General features: G+C 40.5%; 1 protein-coding gene across 19 annotated transcripts in view; it reads right to left on the bottom strand.

Moving 5' to 3' along the window:
• Window positions 1–280: 280 nt before the first annotated feature.
• The window catches only part of map2 (microtubule-associated protein 2), a 102,344-nt gene continuing 78,269 nt past the window's right edge, over window positions 281–24,355 (bottom strand). For 10 of the 19 annotated variants that reach the window (XM_041263246.1, XM_041263250.1, XM_041263247.1 and 7 more), the window contains 13 exons: window positions 19,824–23,693; window positions 19,122–19,322; window positions 18,258–18,395; window positions 16,653–16,720; window positions 16,000–16,188; window positions 15,017–15,164; window positions 13,541–13,594; window positions 11,133–11,476; window positions 6,472–6,564; window positions 4,443–4,535; window positions 3,068–3,149; window positions 2,385–2,497; window positions 281–1,598 (listed from right to left, as the gene is read on the bottom strand). In XM_041263246.1, coding sequence (XP_041119180.1) covers window positions 1,383–1,598; window positions 2,385–2,497; window positions 3,068–3,149; window positions 4,443–4,535; window positions 6,472–6,564; window positions 11,133–11,476; window positions 13,541–13,594; window positions 15,017–15,164; window positions 16,000–16,188; window positions 16,653–16,720; window positions 18,258–18,395; window positions 19,122–19,322; window positions 19,824–23,693 — 5,609 coding nt within the window. In that variant the 3' untranslated portion in view covers window positions 281–1,382. Of the gene's footprint in view, window positions 1,599–2,257; window positions 2,295–2,384; window positions 2,498–3,067; window positions 3,150–4,442; window positions 4,536–6,471; window positions 6,565–11,132; window positions 11,477–13,540; window positions 13,595–15,016; window positions 15,165–15,999; window positions 16,189–16,652; window positions 16,721–18,257; window positions 18,396–19,121; window positions 19,323–19,823; window positions 23,694–24,355 lie in introns of all 19 variants that reach the window. The other 9 variants (XM_041263255.1, XM_041263263.1, XM_041263259.1 and 6 more) reach the window with 8 other exon arrangements.

Here is a 24,355-nt window from a genome sequence, read left to right as displayed (position 1 = left end):
TAACTGTTATTTGAACAGACACAGATTTGAAATGCTCCCTAAGTTAAATTTAATCAAATAACTATTATTTAAACAGATTAGTTATGTGACTGCAAACCCTCAACAATTCAAGGTCCATTTTTAAATGTACTCAGAAATAAACAGACAGGGTTTCGAAACAGATCCCTGCTTAAAATAATTCAATGGGCCCAAACGCCATATAAAACATAAATTAAATTAAAATACTCAGTTTACAATGCATGCATGCATGCATTTTTAAAAGCAAGTTGCTTTTCAAACACACACACACACACACACACACAGGTAAGTTTTGTTTTCCTGAACACTGAAGCTCAGTTTTAAAATAGTGTAATACTCAAAAGAGGCTCGGGGATGTTATTATAATGGTGCTGCTGCAACCTAATGTTAATGTTACACCAGAGCTCCCATTATAGATATTAATACTGGAGTTTTTAATACTGGAGATACCTTTCCCCAAAACCAGCACGCTGATATTGTGAGAAGCTGTGCATTGCCTCATACTGGTTTATTAAATACATGTTTGGTATTTAGAGGGTTTTAATTCTAGAAGATTTCTATTAAGCTCATGAAGCATTGCAATTATTAATTATAACAACACTCTGACACAGGTGTAAAGGGCCTTGGAGAATTATAATACAGCACTGCTGTACATTTTCATCCACCATTTTTTCTGTGAGATACAATTAAAACATGGACATCTTGAGAGCACAAGAAGAGCACAGTTTTTGTGTATCATAATCACTAATATCTACAAAACATGAAGTATTTTCCCATATCCAATAAATCAGTAAATAACTTACTAAATGTTTTTTAATAGAAAATAACCTCTTTTTTTGCACTAGAGTTCATACATGCTCATCATACCATTTAATTCTTGCAATAATAAGTTATAATTGAGGTTCTCCCTTTTTAAAATTGTATGCAGAAATGTTGCCGACAAGTAGCCTCGTATGTATATGTATATCAATATTCCCTGGACTAGAGTGAACTGCCCTATTGCAGTTGTAAGATGCATGTTTGTAAGTCAATGCAATATGAGCAACAACGTTTACCATGTGGGATGGTAGCATCACTTTGTACCCATTTAAAACAAAACAAAAAAAGTCAGGAGTGCTTTGTCTGTCTGACACGAACGGAAAAAAAAAAAAGAAGATCATTTTTTTTGTTTTTCTAGGACACAGTCACAAGTGGTGATCGCTTATTTTTTAATAATCTTTTGAGTAATAATCGGGAACCATGCTTAGCAGGGTCCCAGTAACTGTCATGCTGTGCCATGAAGGAATGATGTAGATAGCTTGCTGTTGTTTGAAATCATGAATACGCTGCACTACTGGGCAGACAGAGTGGACACAGGGAGGTGCTCACAAGCCCTGCTTGGCCAGCGCAGCCGTCACGTCCTCGGCGAGGGTGGCGAGCTGTGGGGACTCCAGCAGGTTGATGCTGCCCGAGGAGGAGACGTTGCTGAGGTGGTGAGGGGAGGTGGACCCCGATATACCTGGGGACTGAGTCACAATCTCCGCTCCATGGTCCACTCGGGCCCGCGCTGACTCCCTGAAGGACAGCTTGTGGCTTTCGATCTAGGGGGAAGAAATAAACATTCAATGAGTCAGCATGTAGCACCCATTATAAAAAATAAAAACATTGTGGAATACCCTTATATAAATATATACTACAGTAATGCTGCATCGTCTGGGGGCACTGTGCAATACTGCTGCATAAGCCATCGTACTGGAGCATTCGGAATCTCTCTTGGGAGTATTCCTTCATTGTACTGCAGTAACATTGTGTTATTAAGTTGTCCACAATATTGCATTTTATTGCAGTTTTACTGTATTGTCATAATACTGCAAAAAGAAACAAAAAAAACAACATCTGTCTATTTTTTAAAAGGTATAATTGTTTAAGTATGGTAAAAAAAACGTGCAGCAAAGCGCAGTGAAAGCATGGAAAAAATATGGTGAGCTTTTCTAACTGATGTGATTTCTGTTGCATAGCTTTATTTTCTCTGTGCTACATTTATTTCCACACCATCTCTAAAACTGACCACTAAAGTGTCAGGTATATATTTAGAAAAGAAAAATTGTGTACATATCCTCTCGTTTTTCTTTATGCCCCAACGTACCTTTTAATTAATGCTTTTTGATTGAACAGTTAAAAGAAGCATGTTTTTACTACCCAGTTTAATGGTGCACAGGGGGTTCAATGAAAAGCAGGGGTCTAAGTATAATAAACCTACCCGGTTTCCTTGCTCAAAAATCTCCACAGGGTAAAACCTGTGTAAGATTATACCAGTCAGCATTATCATGTTGTGGTGAGTTGGCACTGTCAATACAGTTTGCAGAGATTCAGCTGACAGAGCTCACCTGTATTTGACCCCCTCCAGGTGTGTGGCGGGCGTTGTCCAGAGAGCCCACCTTTGCGTGAGCCTTGTCTTTGAAATCCAATTTCACACTTTCAATCCTAATATTTCCACCACCTGCAAGAAACGAAGAACAAGACACCCGCATATTATTCTCGATAAGTCAGATTAGTAAAAAAAAAAAAAAAAAAAAAAAACAATGTTAGAAATTAGAAGCTTTACTATCAGGGTGGTGCAGTGTAATGATGGAGTCAGGACATTCTGGGTTGAAATGCCTCTGTGTATGAGGGGACTGGAGACCCTATTCACAAAGCTTTAAGGACTGTTTGAAGCAATGTTTTATTAGGGGCTGGTTTTGTTTTTTCTTCTTTTTAAAGCCCATTTTGCCTTATTACTTCCAGTCTGTGGTTTCGCAAAACCCTTTTAAGGGTTTTTTGAGAATGTTAGTTTTCTCGAAAGAAACATTTCTTTTAAGTTCTTTGGGTAATGCCCTATCCAGCATCTCTCAGTCCAGGTAATTGACTGCATTTAGATTAGAATGTGAATATGTACCACCAGCAGCCGAGCCTGCAATTGAGAAACTTTCCAGCAGATGGCGCTGCACTGTCCAGAAACCTGAGTCCATGATCAAGGCAGAGGACAGTATATGAAGACATGACAGTGTAAATAGATTGCACTGGAAGTTACCTGGTCTGTAGCGGATGTTGCTGAGAGATCCACACTTTGAAGTCACATGACTCAGATCAATCTTCTTGCTCTGAATTTGTATCTGGAAAAATATGACCAAAATTTACTACAGTTTTTCTGTTAAATATATATATATATATATATATATATTATATATATATATATATATATATATATATATATATATATATATATTATTTTTTTTTTTTTTTCTTTAAAAAAAAGTAATACTGTTTTGTTGAGGTGTGTGCAGGATGTGGTTGAGAACTGCTTTTGTATTCTGCTCTATGCGGGGGCCTATCCTGCCACACAGCTCTTCCATCATGGTTTTGAACCCTGCCTGAACAGGAATTCAGTCACAGGAAATGAGTGCTAAGAGTCGTGGGGAAAGGGTCACATGACATCAATGACAGTCACTGTGCTTTTGCTTGGTGGCATAATACAGTGTGTGCTTGCTTTCAATAGGAGAGGCACTGGCTTGCTTGTTTGCTTGTTGCTTGTCTTTATGTGAACATTTACGCACCAAAAGACTGCAATGCACCTATGTAGAAACATTGTGCTACGATTGAACACATCAGTCAGTGACTAGAATAAACAGTAAACACCGAATAGGCCCATTTCTCCATGTAAATTAAAATGTAAGGTTCAATTAAATAGGTTTTGTATATGTATCCTGAGTGGCAAAAGTAAAACCAAAAAAAACAAACAAAAAAACAACAGCATATTGTGAGAGCAAGCATGGCAAAAATAAATAAATGGAAGCATCATAATATATAGAAAGGATTTCTGTTTTATACTCAATTCTTTAGTTTTTAAGCAGGAAAGCTCCCTATTCTTACATTTTCATTTTACGGAACTGAAATTCTGCTTACTCAAGTAGGTATGTATTTTAATCCACATCAAACCAACCCAGTATAAATGCATGCAGGAAGATGGAGCGTGTGGGACTGGAGTGACCGTGAGAACATTTCAAGTAAAAGCCCAGCTTTGTATTTTTGTATGGATGGTCCTGGAACTTTTCTCCTCCAGGTCTGTCATGATTGACTAAAAGGAAATAAATCCAGCCTGTTAAGAATGTACTCACTGTTGAGTACAGCTTGCTTGCTCAGGTGGAGTTTAACTGGGTTCGACTCAACCCAATCCATTCTAGACATTATGTATTGTCTGGGCTTTTTACACCTCAGTCAACATGAAAGACAAGGAAGACAAAGTCTTTCATCATTGTTTAAAAAGCTGGCGTTCAATTCAAATTCATATAGTTTCTTCTAGAACATCTGAGTATTTCACATCCTGTTATTTGTGCCCCTGGCCAAGCCTGACATTCTGACAATGAAAGACATCATACAACATTGATTGTTAGAGGTTAAAAACTCACATTTCCAACTGTAGGGGAATATTGTCTTTTCTCCAGGGAGCCGCATTTAGCCTGAACGTGGCTAAAATCAACTTTTACACTTGGTATGAGAACCTGAAAATGATAGGCACTTTATCCAAACTTAACGACACAGTTTTGATTGGTTTTTTTCACGTGAGCTTGGATCAAGAGAGCCAAGACTAAATCAATGGCATGTGCTTTTCTGGCTGACGTCAGCAGAATGCTAAGGGATTGGCAAGGACTGGCAAGTAGCTTTATATTAGCAAACCTGATCAAACGAGCACAAAGGTCATCGGAAGCAACATGTATTGCCATACAACAAACTTCTTTGTAAAACGCAGCCCAAGTTTTTTTGGTACATGAGTGCTGATTTATTTATTTATTTTTTTATGTTAAAATATGTTCAGATAATAACTTCTGAGATTATTTTTGATTGTGTGACATCTGATGTTGCATATATTTGTTCTGCTGAGGTCAGCTAGAAAGAGGCCGTAATCAAAAAAAAAAATGACACAAAAACGGTTAAGTATAGTGACACATACTTCTGCTTCAATTCAATTTAGAAAGGAGGTCCAGGTCATTCCCAGATGGATTACAAAGCCTACAGACTGCTCCACTCAGTTTCTCTGACATGGGAGCAAGCTTTTATTAAGCGCTGGAATAGGACTCAGATGCATGCTTCACCGTTGTATGATGCTTCATCATTTCAAATGGGATGTTTTAAAGTTGGAATGTTATATTCAAAGACTAGATATCTGGATGTGTAACATATGTAAGCAAGTCTCTATTCTCATAGCTTGGACGGAATCAGTCTTGTCTGTTACCAAAATGCATCCTATCCTGTGGGCAAGTGTACTCTCCAGGGCAAACTAGAACTACTGTATGTCCATTTCATATATAAATAGCTATGAGTTAAAATTCCTGTTTAACCAGCATGGTATGAATGTCACAGCATTTGCAAAAAAAAGAAGTTACTAAATAAAAACAGTTGAGCATAAGACACATTTCTTGCAATGCACAGGATGGTGTGCTTAGTGTATGTTACCCCAATAAAATAATAAAAGAAAGGAATAAGAAAGTTCAAATTAAGATGGCACATTGGCATGAAATGGATCCATGATGATAAAAACACTTACATGCACCTATTTACAGTATCAAAGTAAAACGCATACTGTACTGTAGAGTGGGAATGTGTGTACAGGTGAGACACAAATATTTTCAATTTAATACCCAAACAGCAAGATTACTGCTTGGAAATAGGCCTTTGGAATGGCACATTTGATCTCTCAGTGCCCGACCTCATTTAATAATGAAGTTTGCATACAAATGATACAGCAGTTACCCGCCAAGCATAAAAAATAACTTGCTACTTCAAATCTTAGATTAGATTGCTGCCATGGAACCCAGACAACTTTCCCTTGAAACGCAGCCTTCATTTGTGGTGGTTCGACACAGACTATGGCAGAGGCTTGTGAAATGGATGCTGAGTATGGGAAGGGTCCCAGCAGACAGGTAGGAATGTCCTTAAACAGACTGTTTGTAACCAGGACTGCAGCTACTGACGTCACCATACTGAATCAAACATCCAGGGTAAGAGCCGGCACAGTATATGAGCATTGAGGACACCTGAGTGAGGCAGCAGAGTATACCATCTTCCAAAAGAGGCACAGTACCGTTTACACCTTAAATGCAGGATTGCCAGTAGCTAGTTGTGATATTTATGTTGTGATGCAGACCCTTGTCCATGATATGGGGTCATCAGAACTCACCTAAGCCAACAGCAGCTAGATTACAATGATTTGTAATCACTATGGACCTGGTGTAGAACTCAACATGAACCTAGAGGGGAAAGGCCCTCTTAAGAGACTGCCAGCACATGGACCCTACCAAACTCCTATCGTTTAAGCCTCATTCTATTAAACTACTGTGTCTGAAATAACATCCTTTCTAGTTCTTCATCTGCTGCATAATCTCTCTATGTGGAATTGACTATATTTATCCCACCGGAGGTGAGAAGCAGGGTACATACATTGCCTCCTCCTGGAGAATGCTTCAGGTTATCCTTCGATCCACACTTTGACTGAATGTGGCTGAAGTCCAACTTCCTGCTTAAAACCTGAATCTAGAAAGATATAGAAATATATATTTCTTTAATTTTATATATATATATATATTGACTGGTATATATATATAGTCTAAAAGGGAGTTTCTAGGTCTATTATGCTCACCTCCCCTATAGATTGATGGTCAGGCCAGATTATGACGGAGTTTCGTAAATGGAACATGAATTCAGTGGACACGCCTCTCGACACAGACTAAGAGCAGAACATGTAGGGTGTATTGATCAAGCATTTAGGGCAACACAACGTCTAGCACATACTAGCGCACTCCTGCCGTGTAAAGCACACACCTTAAAAGAATGGAAGGAAAATCTCTGCGAACGTACAGTAAATTTAGTAAAAAAAAACCAGCAGACTGTAACAAGATAGTAACCACCCCGAAGTGTAGTTACAGTAAAGTTCAACTGCAGTCCACTACACTCTTCTGCTGTTTGCACCAATTTACTTCCCCTTCATTGCAGTTGATTCTCATATGGTCAATACATTGGACAAGGGGGGGGGGGGCCTGTTCTGGGTGCAGGGAGCAGGAGGTAAGGTGATGATGTGCCATCGGCCTCTGATAGAAAGGGTGCTATCAGAAGTTATTCACCTGCTGAAACACAAACTGCTGATGCTGTATTTGTATGATCGGTAAGGGATTAAATATATCATCTTTCCACATACGGGAGATAAAGTGCTATCCTTCCCCTTGCCTACACTACTCTCATCTAATGCATGGAGAGAGCAGAGTGCATGATTTTCCTGTCTCACAATTTTTCATCCAATTAGTGCTACTATACATTCTGGCCCTGGGGCATAAGTAGTTATCTTCTTAGGCTTTTCTAACATGCAGATGCAAAGAACTGCCTTGATTTGTTTTTTCTAATGTGTTGGTTTCTTGATAAATGATTGAATGTGTGCTCTGTTAAACATACAGCAGTTCTGAAATTTGCTGAAAACATCTAAAATTAGAATTAAATAGATATAATAACGGCACCATAAGACACAAGTATACAACACAAGGAACATATAAGGTTATACAGAAACCACTGGACAATTGCTGGGAACAACTATGGGTATAGTTCAACAAACAAAAACAAAGCCACAGATCAGTGATAAAAATCACATTTGCATTGCTTAAAATGAATAAGACAACACCTACGAAAGACAAAAAGCTTCTACACTAGAAAACAGCAACGGTAAGCTAGACCACAAAGAGGTACATAAGAACAAGAAAACAGGGTTAACCAAACACAAAACAAGACCACTAATATCAATGTAGAGGCTGTGGCAGGCTAAACAAAGGGAGGACAACCAGTCAGAAGACAGAACTGTTGTCTACAAAGTAATACAGAGAACTGTCGTCTACAAAGTAATACGGACAATAACTTAGCAGCCCCACTCCACCTGACAAGACAGCACTTACCACACCCTTTTCTCAACAATGTGAATTGCAATAGCACTGCACAGTGAAAAGACTCTCAAGTTAAGGGTTATGAATGTGAATTCTTCAACATTACAGCCCCTTCTATCTGATAAGACATGGCCTGAATTTCTTGAATTAGTTCCTGTAACAAAGAGGGGGAGCGGGTTTAGTCGGCCTACTTTACGGAGGCAGAAAAACACGAGCCATGTATAAAACGACTGCATACGAGATGCTGTTTTCTTCTTCTCATTTGTTTTATTGAATACTGCTGCTCGTGCACAAATTGCAGCACAAGTTAATGAACCCACACTCTGAGGCTGCAGTAATATATACTGGCCCTGGAGGAGGACACTTCAGTCCACTTTGCAGCTTTCTTCTAAAAACTAATTTATTACTTTGGCATATTTAGGGGAGGCCTGGAATCTGATGTGGGAAATCCCTTTGCATTACAGAAGCTAAAGTGTTAACAATTATGTGGTTCTATACATCTGGACAGAGAGATGTCACTGCACACCATATGATACGATTGACACTGGTTTATTACTTAAAAATAAAATCACTATGAGAACCAGTATTCCACTGTAACAGTACATTATCCTGCAAATGAACCAGGAAGTTAGGGATGTTTTGAAGCAGATCAAGAGCTGCATTTACTGGCGATATTACTAAAAGTAAATGTGTAGCTGGCATTGTGCACCACTGCAATCATGCATAAAGTGGACAATGGTAAACAGCCATAGACTGATTCAGTCACAAAGAATGAACTTCAGTCTGGGTTTAGAAACAGCTATTTTTTTTTTTTTATCAGTTGATCTGTGTTACCTGATGTTCAGCAGAAAATGCAGGCATGAAAGAATCTGGAAGATCTCAAATGAAATCCAAAGCAGCACACTAAACCAGCAGAACCATCCTCAAGCTGATTTTAAGAAACCAGCAGTGTATTGTCATGCCAGGTAGTAGCATACTGTATCCACAGACAAGGTAAAGCAGGCCTACGCTTCCCCAGTGCAGCTTTCCCTGAGTGCTAAATGAAAGGTACTTTCCTCTAATGAGATGTCTTACACCTAGAGTTGTACCAGGGATCATGCTTTAAGATTAAATGCATGTTTTCTCAAACATGTGCTTCCTTACAAAAGGCCGAGACAAATTTAACTTCCTTTTACCTAAAGTAGTAACTGATGTCATGTTTTAAATTTTAAATTCATGTTGGCTATAACATTCCTTTTTTGCTTCAAAACTGCACATTTGTGACCTATGTAGCTAATGGAATTTCAAAACAGCTAAGTGTTATGGAATTACTTTGTTAGCTACAATTACTTTATAAACATATTCCTCTGACGCTGACAACACAGTCAGACCAGCCACTGACTATGCTGCATCAAACTTTTCACTGTGATCACCATGTTGGTTGTTCCTTGGACCCTCATGATAACAAGCTGTTCTACTGTAGTTTCCCTCTAAGTGTGCCTGTGATGTGAAACGAGGAATATACCACTCAGGAAAAATATATGGAAATATCTTTGTCTAACAATAAATCTTGAACCAGATCATCTTCTAACTATTTCCTCACATCCTGTCATCCGTTGCGTGCAGATGGAGGATACATTTAGACAACTCCAGTCAGCCGTGGTGGAAAATTCCTTATTTCTGCTCTAAATAAACTGAAAAAGTGCTAGACGGTCATTACTTAACTCGGTCCCCAAGCTATGAACCTGATTGCTCACAGACAGCCTGTCATCCAACCCAGAACTGTGACCTGAGCTGCCCGTTTAGGCAGCACTATATTCCAGTCCATCTCTTACGCAACCGCAGAAGGACAGCATGGCTTACAGCAAGATAATCGGCGGTAAAGCAGCACTGTGTAGCATATTAGACTTGACGTGGAATATAACATTGGGTATTAAGGGGCAATCTTTACTTTGTAACAAATACTGCATTTCTGTATAATGCAGTATATGACATTGCCTGTCACACAGGCAAAGCAACTTCAATTTGAAATCTGCAGCGGTTTCGCCATCACTTTCCATTAGGCTGAGGATGACACTGGCCAGCCAGTCATATTCACGCTTCACTGCACCAGACAGCCTTCCCCTTTCAGAGCCAGACATGATTCCGAGGAGTCAGGGAGACAAATCCTCTGCAGGTTCTTTTCTGATTCAAGTCCCTGGCTAGACTCTGTGCTGGATTATAAAAATGTACTGCTTTACTATTAAAGCATTGCAAGGGTATCTTAAATGACATAAAAACCACAGCAAACCATTTCAATAATGTGCTGTAACACTGAATAGATATACCCACTAGATACTGTACATAACACACGATAAGTATCAATGCCACAAAAAAGTAGATCACTATGACCAGCATCCCATAACAAATTCCTGTGCATAGATCAAAACTGCTAATAAATGATGAAGAGTTTAACTAACTGAAGGCTTGGTCTAGTAGGGAAGTAATTTCCATCCAATCCCTTGTTCATGTTGTGTGATGAGCTTTAGGAGGTCTCAGTCCTGTTCCTACATCCCCAATGACATTGTTTCATAAGACAACAACAAAACCATGACTGGCTCTTTTTCAGGCAGCCTGTGAGTTAGATAATGAGCTAGAAAAGCATAACATCTCCTCCCCCATTTCAAGGCGGTTCTGTACCTTTAAGGCAAGCTGGTGGGGCAGCGACTGCTGATGCCTTTCTCTTTTCACACATTTCTTTCAGATCACAATTCAGCTTCACACTCCTAAAACACCTGTTACCAACAGGCAACAGCATATTCTGCACAGAGCAAACATCACAAGCCCAGTCACTTAAACAGAACCAGTCAAAGAGCGCTGTCTGGTATTACAATGCAGTTTGTAAAGCAGGCATTGACCTTCATTCTGTACCAGCTCATAAGGGAGTGAGTCTGTCGCAGTTGCTCATTGACTCACGGCTCCACACACAGGCTCTGCAATAAGCATTATACGATGCAACTACTTCTTATTTTACTGAACCTTTTAGTTTAAAAACCGTGTTAGAAAAAACAAAACAAAAACACACACACACACACAAATAAAATCCCCATGACTAACATACTAAGAACACAGAAACAGAATGATACAAAACACACAAAACCTCACACCACAGTGTATGATTCTTCTTCTTATTGTTCCAGATGATGGAACTCTCCTTACCTGCCCCCCCTTCGGCTGGTACTTGATGTTATCTGTGGAGCCGATCTTAGACTTGACGTTCTTGAGGTCAGGCAGGGGCTGGTTCAGAGGGCGCAGCTGTTTTGGGGTCGCGGGCGACTTGGGTGGGGTGCGGATGATGGCCACCTTCTTCTCCTGGCGTGCCAGGCTCATGGATCTGGGGGTGCCAGGTGTGCGGGGGGTCCTGGGGTAGCTGGGGGTGCCTGGGGTCCCAGGGGTGCGGCAGGAGTAGCTGGGTGGGGTGCAGGGTGTGATCGCTGTAGAGCCCGGGGTGATTGGAGTGCAGGTTCCACTCCGTGCCGATCTGGAGCGAGCATGATCAGTCCCTGTGGATAAAGCAAATCATGTTAACGGAGAGCCACTGTTTTGAGAGAACTCTCGTTCCTCTGTGAGGATTTCATACTGTCCCTGCAAATACATTATAAATCAATTATCTATGGAGTCTGATAGGGGTTTCATTCGTCTTCTCTCTTTAACCCAATTAAACAGTTTGACAGTGCGCCAATCAAATCCCAACCTTCCAGCCCACACTGGATTTATAGTTTTTGTTTTCTGTCTACCAAAGAAATAACATTCCCCGCAACAAAACTCTCAACCCGTGAAACAATGGTATTAATTTTGGAGTAATGTGTAATTCTGGCCCTTTTAAAACCCCAGTCTCGGTTGAATTCCCCTTGGACCTTAAAACACAGAGGAATGGTACTTTTGAAAAAATGCATGTTATCTTAAAAACTTACATCATTATTTTTCCATAAATAATCAAAATAATACTCTGCACTGACAGTATCAACTATCTCATCAACTACATACAGTATTAATCTTTTACGTGCAAACTTTCCTGTGACTGAACATTTCAGCACCACATATAATTTCTTACACTCGTGCTGAGAAATGAAAGGATGACATGCTCAAGGTGGAGGCAGTCCGCTAAGGAGGTTCTAGTGATGTGATGAGGATATGGCGTTGTAAGAAAGAAGTCCGCTAAGAAGGTTCTAGAGATGTGATGAGGATATGGAGGGGTAAGAAAGCAGTCCGCTAAGGAGGTTCTAGTGATGTGATGAGGATATGGAGTTGTAAGAAAGCAGTCCGCTAAGGAGGTTCTAGTGATGTGATGAGGATATGGAGTTGTAAGAAAGCAGTCCGCTAAGAAGGTTCTAGTGATGTGATGAGGATATGGAGTTGTAAGAAAGCAGTCTGCTAAGGAGGTTCTAGTGATGTGATGAGGATATGGAGGGGTAAGAAAGCAGTCTGCTAAGGAGGTTCTAGTGATGTGATGAGGATATGGAGTTGTAAGAAAGCAGTCTGCTAAGGAGGTTCTAGTGATGTGATGAGGATATGGAGTTGTAAGAAAGCAGTCTGCTAAGGAGGTTCTAGTGATGTGATGAGGATATGGAGTTGTAAGAAAGCAGTCTGCTAAGGAGGTTCTAGTGATGTGATGAGGATATGGAGGGGTAAGAAAGCAGTCCGCTAAGGAGGTTCTAGTGATGTGATGAGGATATGGAGTTGTAAGAAAGCAGTCCGCTAAGAAGGTTCTAGTGATGTGATGAGGATATGGAGGGGTAAGAAAGCAGTCTGCTAAGGAGGTTCTAGAGATGTGATGAGGATATGGAGGGGTAAGAAAGCAGTCTGCTAAGGAGGTTCTAGTGATGTGATGAGGATATGGAGTTGTAAGAAAGCAGTCTGCTAAGGAGGTTCTAGTGATGTGATGAGGATATGGAATTGTAAGAAAGCAGTCTGCTAAGGAGGTTCTAGTGATGTGATGAGGATATGGAATAGTAAGAAAGCAGTCTGCTAAGGAGGTTCTAGTGATGTGATGAGGATATGGAGTTGTAAGAAAGCAGTCTGCTAAGGAGGTTCTAGTGATGTGATGAGGATATGGAGTTGTAAGAAAGCAGTCTGCTAAGGAGGTTCTAGTGATGTGATGAGGATATGGAGTTGTAAGAAAGCAGTCTGCTAAGGAGGTTCTAGTGATGTGATGAGGATATGGAGTTGTAAGAAAGCAGTCTGCTAAGGAGGTTCTAGTGATGTGATGAGGATATGGAGGGGTAAGAAAGCAGTCCGCTAAGGAGGTTCTAGTGATGTGATGAGGATATGGAGTTGTAAGAAAGCAGTCCGCTAAGAAGGTTCTAGTGATGTGATGAGGATATGGAGGGGTAAGAAAGCAGTCTGCTAAGGAGGTTCTAGTGATGTGATGAGGATATGGAGTTGTAAGAAAGCAGTCTGCTAAGGAGGTTCTAGTGATGTGATGAGGATATGGAGGGGTAAGAAAGCAGTCTGCTAAGGAGGTTCTAGTGATGTGATGAGGATATGGAGGGGTAAGAAAGCAGTCCGCTAAGGAGGTTCTAGTGATGTGATGAGGATATGGAGGGGTAAGAAAGGAATCCAGCTACCTGCCACTCCGCTTCGACTAGCCCTCTGCTCAGCTCGTCCTTCAGATCGAATCGCTACACAGCGAGTAAAGGAAGAGGGAGATGCAGGGCAGGGAAGGCAGGGGAGAGAGAGGGAAACACAACCGTGAATAGAGGCTCTACTGGCTCTACCACGCCACAAGGAGCACTTGCCAGGGTAAGGAGTAAAGCATTTGTTTTGTAGTACTATTTTTATTTTATTTATTTTATTTATATTTCAACTTTCATACCACAGTATCTCAAAGGTGCTTTACATGTCGGTTGAAACAGAAAGAAGTCTGCAGTGTCAAGAAGCAGTAAAAATGATAAAATAACAATAAACAATAACAATATAAACAAAAAACAACAATAAAAATATAGCAATTGAAGAAAACAGGAAATTAATAAGAATTATAGATAAAACAATTACAAAAATAAGCAAATAAAACAGATCAAAATAATTATGTTTACAAGTCAGGTTAAAAGGCTAAACTGTAAAAGTAAGTCTTTAATCTTGACTTTAATCTTGTTACAGAAGATAATATACACTGCAACCTTATAATACTACTTAATCATTCTACATTTTAAAGCTTTAAATTATAATCTTGCTCATTTGTTGTGCCTGGGCAATTACTCTAGTGGTAAAGAAGCAATGTAGGCTTTATTCAGTGAGTTCAGGTGCCTACGTTCACTCCCATCACTTGGTGTTGTAGATGTTTGCCATGGAATTAAGGAATGCATCATGGCTTTATTATAAAAAGGAAATTTACTTGTGCAAAGTCTCTTCCAGCAAAGTCTCTCATGGGTGGAATGCAGAAGGGAACATTACATTTATAACGTTTAAAAATCTTTCATCTATTCAGTTTAAGAATAATCGTGAAAAACAGATGGTAACAGGTACACGCAAAGCTTGAAGCATGTACACATTTTGGAGTCATTTAAGCACCCAAACTACATAACTATCTGTGTGTGAAAATACATTCTGCTTGTATGGTTACATACAGTACGCGCACACATACACATATACACGCCCACGTGCACACACATACACACACACACACTAATAATGGGGGTAATCATTGAAACACATTCCTCAATTGTTTATTGTAAATTCTGTAACTTGAATTAGGACAAAAACTGTGCTAATACAATGACGCTTTGGAGTAAACAGCCTTGTGAATGTTCCACCAAGTGTTTTCATTACATTTCATACAACATTGTGGTATGTTTATTTTGTTTATTTATTTTAAATCTATTAATTCCACAAATAGATTTGACAATTTAAATGCTTTTTTTGGTTTGTTTTGTTTTTAATGATTTTATCCTCAAACACAAATTATACTGCAATTACATTGTAAATTCTGGTGCAATCAATAACGAATAGAATATTGTTTCCAAAATGTTTTGTCGTTAAATCAAAATCAAGGCAACATAATCAAGCCGCGCAGTGTTTGGTGGAAGCTCTGAGGACACACTCACATGTTGGGCGTCTCGGTGCAGTGGAGCCAGAGCTGGTGATGGAGGTGGAGCTCTCCTCGCGATCGGCAGCACCGGCTCGGCGCGAGGTCAGGATGGAGGAGGGTCTGGGCAGGGAAGAGCGCTTCTCAGGGCTCTGTGTGATGCCATCCTATCAGGGAATCAACCCACAAATCACAATTCTAGTAGCTGGTCCACGTGGGCGTGTGTGTGTGTGTGTGTGTGTGTGTGTGTGTGTGTGTGTGTGTGTGTGTGTGTGTGTGTGTGCGTGCGTGTGTGTGTAGCTACTCTGGTACAAAAGTGAGAAATTTTTTGTAACAAAAAAAACAAAATGCCTGTATAGCTCAAAGCATTACTGGTTCTACACTACAATACATCTGCTGTTAATATACAGCTCTGGCCAAATTGCAGGGTCAGCATGTTTCTCAATCTATTTATATGTCATTTTAGGGAAAAAAAGACCATAGAATGAATAAGGCTCTAAACAAAATGTACAGTACAGTATACAGATGACGGGGTATACAGTCACAAAAAAAAGTGTAATGGATGGATGATTAATGGACCTCAGATTGGCTCAGTTTTTAAGTTGAACTGAGAATGCCTTTTTGGACCTAATCATAAACTTCAAGCCTCAGCTGTCAGTTACAGAAAAATATTGAGATAGTAAGATAACATTCTCCTCACATCCACCTGCTGATCATATACTCTGAAATAAATGATGATCTCCATACACAATTCCCCATGTTCACGGTGAGCCACTGTAGAATCGCTTATTAAAGTTTACTACAGTATTTTTGCATGCCATTTCTGCAGTTTTCCCATGCTGTGAATTTACCAGAGTTTACCCTGGTTTTCCATGTTTATTCACATGCTTTACCATACCTCTCTGTACAATGCTTTCCTACGCTTTACCACCCTATGATTTATTACACGGTGCTATGCTCTTTTAGTGGGAAACTCTTTGGTGCTTGATGGAGCCCCCTTACCTGTACTGTATCATTTATATTGTAGTCCCTGGACCCTGCAGAAGAGGGCCGGACTGAGTAAAGCTCTGACTTAAGGCAAGCATTGTTCTCTGTGAACGAGCAAGCTGAGCTGGATCTCGGAGGAAAGAAAGCTGCTGCTGCTCGCTCTTTTGTGGTAGGGATCTTTGTTTGAGCAGAGGAGGATGAGTTCTTGTGATGAGAGAGAGGGGGGCATGATGGGGAGAAAGGGGGATACAAAATACATGTAAAAAACAAAACAAACAAAAATCAAATGTGATCAAAATCAACAAGCACAGCAAACAACACAAAAAAAAATATGTATATATACGGTCATGGAAAATAAATAATACAATAAATATAATATGAAGTCTTAAGAACGGGACACTTGAGACTATAGTGATGCAAATCTTTAACCCCTTAAGGACCAGGCATTTTCAGTTGACCCTTTCAGAAGCTAACAACAATTTATTATTAGCAAAAGCTATAAATGTGATAAACATACAGCATTTACACCTACTCCAGTTGCAAAACTCCTATTTAGTTTTTAAAAATACTGAATGAATGATTAACAATTAGCTGATATGTACAGTATACAAAAATAAATAAATAAATAAATAAATAAAAGAAACAGAATTAGATGAAAATGAACTTACAGCGATCTTCTCCCTGGATTGTCTTGCAGTACTGAGGGGCTGCCTGCCTTCGACAGCTGCGACCATTGCTGGAAAGAAGGCCTGGACAGTTAAAGGCTGGCATTTGTGGAAAGGCACAGAGAAGGCAGCAATGATCAGGGTAAATAATTACATATGAAATATCAAGTCTAATAAAGCAGCAGCTGAACATGAATATGAAAATTCACCCTCTAGAAAACTAGCGATTAACAAAAACCACAAACTATGGGATACTTACCTAATGTATATACTAGCGAGGGAGATGGTTCTCTCTCTTATGCTCTGTTACCTCTTCTTATAGCTATTATGCACTATTAAATGCTTTTTTTTAAGGTCCTGGATTTAAAGAAGTGTAGTTTGTGCTGCTTCTGCTCTGTGCCTAAGTGTTTATGGTTGAGCATGTGTGATGTTTATCAAAACTGTACCATGTTCTATTGCTATTGGAGGATGACAGTGTTTGGAATCCCAAAGAAAGTGAACAGCATTGTCATTTAATAAACCACAGTGTAAACTGTATAGATAAAGAGATTGCAGTTCAGTAAACGAACCCCAAATGATTAAAGCTAATAAAATACTGGGGCTACTGATGGCTATAAATACCGTCATCATTTAAATATTAAATTAGGACCACAACATATAAAAAATAGACTTTAGACTTTAGAGACTTTAGATGCTGGTAAGTCCACTTATTGGAATGATTTAAATGACAGTAGTATTTAAATTCACCACCATTTCTATCAGTATCTACCTTTAAACAAATGATGGACGTAACTTGATTTTATTTGCATTTGGGTCATGACCCAATAAAATACTAAGGTGTAATTTTCCACCAGCAATTGATTTCATAAACCAGACCATTACTGACCACCTGGTAAGTCTAAACTCTGTGATGACTTCAACAGAATGCCCTGCATGGGGGCAAAGGGATCCCAAATGCCCAGAAAAAGAGCAGAGCAGCTTTGAGCCTGGAATATCAGCCTGGGCCACACTGTATGTCAGTATATTGGTTAAACACACACTTGGCATTGCTGGGCCTATATGGAACTTTCATATGGATGAAAGTTTCTTACAAAATATCCTCAGTTTTAATACCTGCCAAACAGAGAATCCACAGAAAACCTATTTACGCAGGTGCTGTACAATATGCCCATGGTATGGTAAACCAGCTGATGGAATTATTTCTCATTTTGGCACCAATATACAATATGCCTGAACAGAAAGTCATCACTGCCAAATACAGCGAAGTATACGTGAATAATGCACCATGCCAACGTACCGCCATTGCATGAGCACATCTGTAGCTGATACAGTAAAAAGCATGTATGATCATGGCTGCTGCCAAAAAAGATGCAACTAAAACATAATAAAGAAAGGAGGATAACTCACAAATGGCATAAGCATTTAGAACTACAACAAAAAAGCAAAACAGCCCAGCAGTTTCTAAAAACAACAGCAACATCAACAGCGCACAAAAAAACCCAAAACAAATCAAATAAAATGAACAAATTCCACTCTAGCGATGATATACGAATGTCCATGTTTGCCAGCCACATTGCAGATCGTTTGGTTTTGAGTTTACAAAGTCACCTGTCGGTTTCCGTTTAGTAGAGGAATGATGGTGAGCTGGTCTAGGGTACCTGACCGCTGGTTTTAATGGGATTTTCCGGGAAGGAGACCATGTCTGAATGTCAGATTTTTTAGTAAGTTCAGCCTTCTTAAACATTGCTATAAGAAGGAGAGACAAAGTCAGATAGGAAAAGTAAAGCACTGACAAAGAAAGGCTTAAACATGATGCAGGTAACCCCCTTACAAGCTTAGGAAAGCAGTTTAATTTCCAATATTAAAAACGTAATTATTACACATGCTTCTACTGTGCATTTATTAATTTAGGTTGTATTTACTGTGTGGTAAAGTGTGGATATTGTCATTTAAATACCATTTGACATGCCTAGCTTAATCAACAGTTTCTCACTAGTCAACAGCTGCAGCTTAATCTTCCCTATCAACACAAAGCAGTCAGAAGTCACTTTTGCAGTCTGCTTTCTAGGTTCCATCTGGGGACTTCAAGGAGGACCAATGGGGCTTTGCGCATCACATCTCATTTACAAACATTTTGTAAATGTGATGTGATGGTGCAAGAGCTAAGCCTGCATTGGCTTTCCAAAGCTCTTTCAAATCTTTATGAATACAAGGATATCAGAATACCAATATGATAATCACATGCTAATCATTGCACATAAGCTTATATATATATATATATATATATATATAGTCCAGCAGCAAGGGGGTTGCCGATACCATTTATAAAAAAAAGTACAGCGATTGATGAAAGTTTACCTTTTTTTTTACAAATTACATATTATATTGTATTTACCATTTACCAAATACATTGTATAATGGCAGTAATAAACCACCATACAAAAAAGAAGTATTCATGTCTAGGGTAGGAACCTTTTTTCTTCTTCATGTCATCCCTCGGGACCATACTGGGCTCCTTTTTGGCCGCTTTCCTTTCAGGGGTGGACACTCTGCCTTTCCCCCTGCTCAGTGCCTTGTCCTTCGCGTGTTTTTCCACAGAGGGCCTTCTAATTTTAGGGCTCTCAGTTTTGGGGAGAGGTTCGATCTTTTCGGTCATGATGCTCCTGTCATCATCTGCAGTTCAGAATGAGCAAAACACAAAGCCATGAGCTTTGAGTGGCACAAGAACTCTTTGGGCAGGGGGCTTTACACAAGGTATGGTAAACCCAGTTACAAGTACATGGTCTAGATACAGAAAGATATTCTTAATTATACTAAGGTTATCTGGTATCAGGTACTGTAGTAGCATCTTATCTGATTTAAAAACTGTACCTCCACCCACCCCAATATCAGGTTCTCTTATCTTACACATACTTACACACATTATACAGAGATGGCTACATACTCACTATATACATGGCTACCTCTGTTTGAACACTCCCTGCATTAAGGCTGCAATGCTATGCACCCCTTAAAAACACTCCCTTAAAAATTGTGCAATGCAATACTTCCAAGGTAAATCTGTCATTATACAGCAGTTGATTTTAAAAACATACACAAAGACAATGATTTAAGAGTGTATTGTACATGTCAAACCCTATCCTAGTACTAAAAGGCAAAAGTTTAAAACCACACCTTGAGCATCCTGCCAAGCGCTGTCCGTATCCAAGATGGAGTCATCGATGGTTGTTTCATCCTTGTACTCATCATAAGTCTCTGTTCTATATCCGGATACAGGGACTTCCTTCTCTGGAGAGGAGGGAGCTACAGGAAGCTCCTCCAGACTTGCAGCCTGAATCTCTTCTTCTTCAGCCACCTCAGCTTGCCCATCTTCATCTTCAGTGGCATCCTGCAAGACCTCTCCCTCAGCTGGGTCTGAGAATCTCACACTATGGCAGGAGTCATCACCCTCCTCAATAGTTTGGACCACTGTAATGAAATCATCTTCCACGGTGACAACCGATTCTATAGCCACCTTGGTTTCAAGGGCTTGATCAGCATCCACATCCTCTGTAGATTCCTGCATTACAGGGGCGATTTCTTTGATTTCCTCCAGAACCTCTTTTGGTTCTTCACCCACTTCTACAATATCTTCTATAACACCTTCTTCTTCTTCTTTCTGTTCCACAGCTTCCAGGGCCTGAGCTTCCAAAGTCACTGGAGCAGGTTCAACAGCCAGCACAGGCTCAAGAGGAGCTTCCTCAGGCCTCTCTTTATCTGGCCTCTCAGGTTCAACAGCCAGCACAACAGGCTCAAGAGGAGCTTCCTCAGGCCTCTCTTTATCTGGCCTCTCAGGTTCAACAGCCAGCACAGGCTCAAGAGGAGCTTTCTCTGGCCTCTCTTCATCTGGCCTCTCAGGTTCAACAGCCAGCATAGGCTCCAGAGGAGCTTCCTCTGGCCTCTCTTCATCTGGTCTCTCTTCCTTTGGCCTTTCTTCCTCAGCTATCTTAGCTGTTGGGGGCATTTCCTCAACTGTCTGCTTTGACTCTGCAGCTTCATGCACCTCTATTGTTACCTCTACAGATGGTACCTGCTTCACAGGTTTAGGCTTCGCACCTCCTTCCTCACTGGAGCCGAGGACACCCATGAGCTGATAGGCGTCCTCTGCATCCACTTCTTCATAGGCCTCCTGGTGCACCAAGTCTGGCTTGTCTTTCATTTTATCTTTTGTTTCTAACAGTTCTCGCCCTTCAACTGAACTCAGAGGTGTACCCTCGAGCTGTGGTTCTTTTTCTGAATCTGTGTCTGATTTTGGTTCTTTTTCAGAAGCAGAATCTGGTTGAAGTTCTTTTTCAGAATCACCCTCTGCTTTTAGTTCTTTTTTCAAATCAGCCTTCACATCTGTCTTTTCCTCTGCTGAATGTTCAGGCTTCATACCATCAGGGGAGACCTCCTCTAAAGGTTTAGCTTTGGGTTGAGGCTCAGGGATGGCCTCTTGACTTGTCTTGTCTGGCTGCACTTCATCAGTACCTTTCTTAACCTCCTCTTGCTGGTCAGTTTTCAAGGACTCTGAGGCTTTGTGTTCACTTGGAATCTCTTGCTCTTCAACCTCAGGAACAGTCTGCCTTTTGACATCAGGAACTACTTTAGGCTTAGCTGGGAGAGCTAGTTCGCTTTCCTTTTTGTCTTCATTCCCTGAAACACCAGCCTGTGTATCTGTCTCTGCTTTACTGCTTTCTTTACTAACCCCTTCCGTGGTTATACTTTCCTTGATTTCAGAGGAGTTGTCATGTTGATCAAATGATTCTACTTTAGTATAATCTTTTTTCACTTCTTTGTCCTCTGTTGTTTCTTCCTTTCTAGTTTCTTCTGCTTTGGGTTCTTCCATGAGAACTTCCTTCTCAACAGGCTCTGCCTGAGTATCCACAGACTCAGTTGCTTTCATAACTTCTTCCTTGTACTCCTCTAAAACTGGCGTTGTGAAGATTTGGAGAGGTGAGCCCAGTGGGCTGTGCAAATCAGCAGGTGAGGGCATAGGACCAGTGTAATTGAAAACACAGTAGCCAATCTCTTCTTGGCTCTCACTTCTAGCTGCCTTCTGACTCATGTCCACTATAGAAAGCTGAGCCAAGGTGTCTCCCATCAGGGCTGGGATATCAGCAGGGACCGACTTTCTTCTAATCAGCTCAGTATCTGTGCTCTCAGAAGTCAGTCTGGATCTGGCTCCTGCCAAATCTAGCATCTCTGGCAAATCGGGTGCCATCACACTGCCATTTTTGTAATAATCCTTCATTTGGAACTGGGACTCTAAGGGCGGTTTTCTTTCACCAGTGGGTAGGAATGAAGGGGAGTCTGCATCTGTGGTTTCCAGAATTACAGGAGGGAAAACTGGCTTCTTCTCTACAGCAGGTGTGGTAACTGGTAGGTTGTCTGTTGGCTCATCTAGACTACCACTGGTAAAGGATAGAATATCTGAAGCCAGAGGTGAAAAGGTCCTTGGTGATTCCAAGGAAGCCATGGGTATGTTCAGTGAGTAGCTTCTCTGTTCCAACGACAACCTGCCTACACTCAAACGACCTTCATCCTTCTTCTTCTCCAGCATTGGCAAGGTTTTCAACTCGTCCTCCACAGGGCTTTTCAGGATGTCTGGTTTGTCCACTGCTGGTTTCACGTCTTGAGTTTGGGCCAGTGTGCTATAGCTTATCTCCTGGACTGAGGCAGTATCACCAGCAATTTGGAACGTCTCCATCAATCCACTTGCATCAGATTCATCAATCACACCCTGAAAATATTCAGAGGCTTTCTCTCTTGCATTGCTCAACTCGTAATAGCCTTCCCCTTGCTGTGCATCAGCCTTTGCCTCTTCCTCTTTCAAGGCAGATGTCTCAAAATAGGCTGACATTCCTGATTTATCCTTTTCTGCGCTTTTTAAATGTAGATCCAAAGCACTGGAAGGTTCAATTTTGTCATGCAAGGCTGGTTGACTCTTAGCCTCAGTTATCTCCTTCTCCTGGATGGTTGCTTGGGTTTCTTCTTTCTCTGCAGGCTCCTGCTTTGCTTTAACCCCTTTCCCTATCTGGTCTGTTGGTAAAACTTCAGTGTGGGCTTCCTCCTTTAATTTGCTCTCTGGTGCACCTCCAAAAGAAGTTTGGGGCTGTTTGACATCTTTATCCTTCTTGTCTTCACAAGGTTCAGAGGGTTTGATACTAGAGACTCCCTGTTTCTCTGGTTCTTCCTTTGGATACAAAACCGGTTTGCTTTCACTTTCTACTGCAGTTTTTGACTTAACCTCTTCCCTGTCCTCTTTCTTCTCTTGTGTTTTAACAGAAGAATGTTCTTCTTTACTAGAAGCTGCCTCTTGTGAGATAATGACCGCTTCCTTTTTCACACTAAGGTCTACAGCCTGTAATGCATCTGGTTTGACATCTATGTCTTGTTTGGTAATTTCTGCTTTGTCTAAACTGCCCGTACCAGACTTTATCAAACTAATCAGTGGCTCAGGGATCAACTCTTGAAGCTTGTCTTTTGTAGTCTGGCTATCTGCAGCCTGTGGTTTTGGACTGCTTGGTACATCCACGTCTCCTGGAAGTTTGTCAGCTGGGGTGTCTTTGGTTTGGGAAACATCAGTGAGGTTTACTTTCTGGTCCTCTAGATACGTTTTATCTGAATTCTCTGCAGTATTTGTTGGAATCTCACTAGAATCTTCTATAATGTCAGTGTGTTTATCTAATTCTTTAGACAATGGTTTTGTGTCATCTTCAGAAATGATTTTTCCTTCTGCTGGAGAAGCAGTGGCCCCCAATGGACCTGATTCAGCTTTGGGTGGCTCAGTCACAGCAGGTGTCTCTATACCTTTCAAAGGGAGGGTTTCTGAATCCTTGGACTGAGGAGCTGGAGCATGGTCTTCCTTGTTGTCCTCCTCTGAAAGTGAAGCTGTCTGGGCTTCATTTTTACGCTGCACATTAGATTTCTCCTCTGACCCCTCAGCTTCCTTGAGGTCCGAGCCGAGGGTAGGGGCTTGACCGCTGACTGCCCCCCCTTGGCTGTTTGTGTCCATCTTCAGGGCTGCAAGCAAATCTAAAGTAGTCTGGTTGTTCTGTTTTTGCAAGCAACACATTACAAACAGGCAAAGCTCTCCAAAAATGCATGTCTTCATACCACACAATGCACTAGGTGTTTTGAGAATGGTCAACAAGAGCATGAAGGTACAAGAAAAATGGAAATGAAAAAACGACCTGGATGTCACTATGGTAACATGCAGAGGCACAATGCAGATGGGAATCAAAAAGGAAATGCCTCAGAAATAATGCGGGAAGTCCAACCCTTTTCTTTTTTTCTCTGTCAAAATCATGTCCTTGTCATTGTCTTTATGGTGTGCTTATTTCTTGGATCATGGTAACCTTGATCTTGCTTTTGAAGATGAGGACATAACACTGTACTTGTTATTTCTGATCATGTGATGTACTTAAGACATCATTTAACAGTATATGTTTGTAATGAACCTTTTCAAGTTTTAAAGCTTGATTAAACATAGTCAATTAATATTTCGAGGGTGCTTTGAGTGTAAATCAATACATGGCATCACCCCAACAAAATTGATGACAGGCAAAATATTACTAAACATTAAAGGACACTTAAGTGAAGTCTAATTTCAACTTTTATATTTACACTTGAGTTACAGGACCCGTTTAAAGTGTTAATAAACAAATGAAAACACAATCAAAAAC

Source organism: Polyodon spathula, chromosome 11 (genome assembly GCF_017654505.1).
Source record: "Polyodon spathula isolate WHYD16114869_AA chromosome 11, ASM1765450v1, whole genome shotgun sequence".
In the NCBI taxonomy this organism is placed as follows: domain Eukaryota; kingdom Metazoa; phylum Chordata; class Actinopteri; order Acipenseriformes; family Polyodontidae; genus Polyodon; species Polyodon spathula.
Note: the sequence above shows the minus strand (reverse complement) of the source record. Positions and strands in the feature narration are given on the sequence as shown.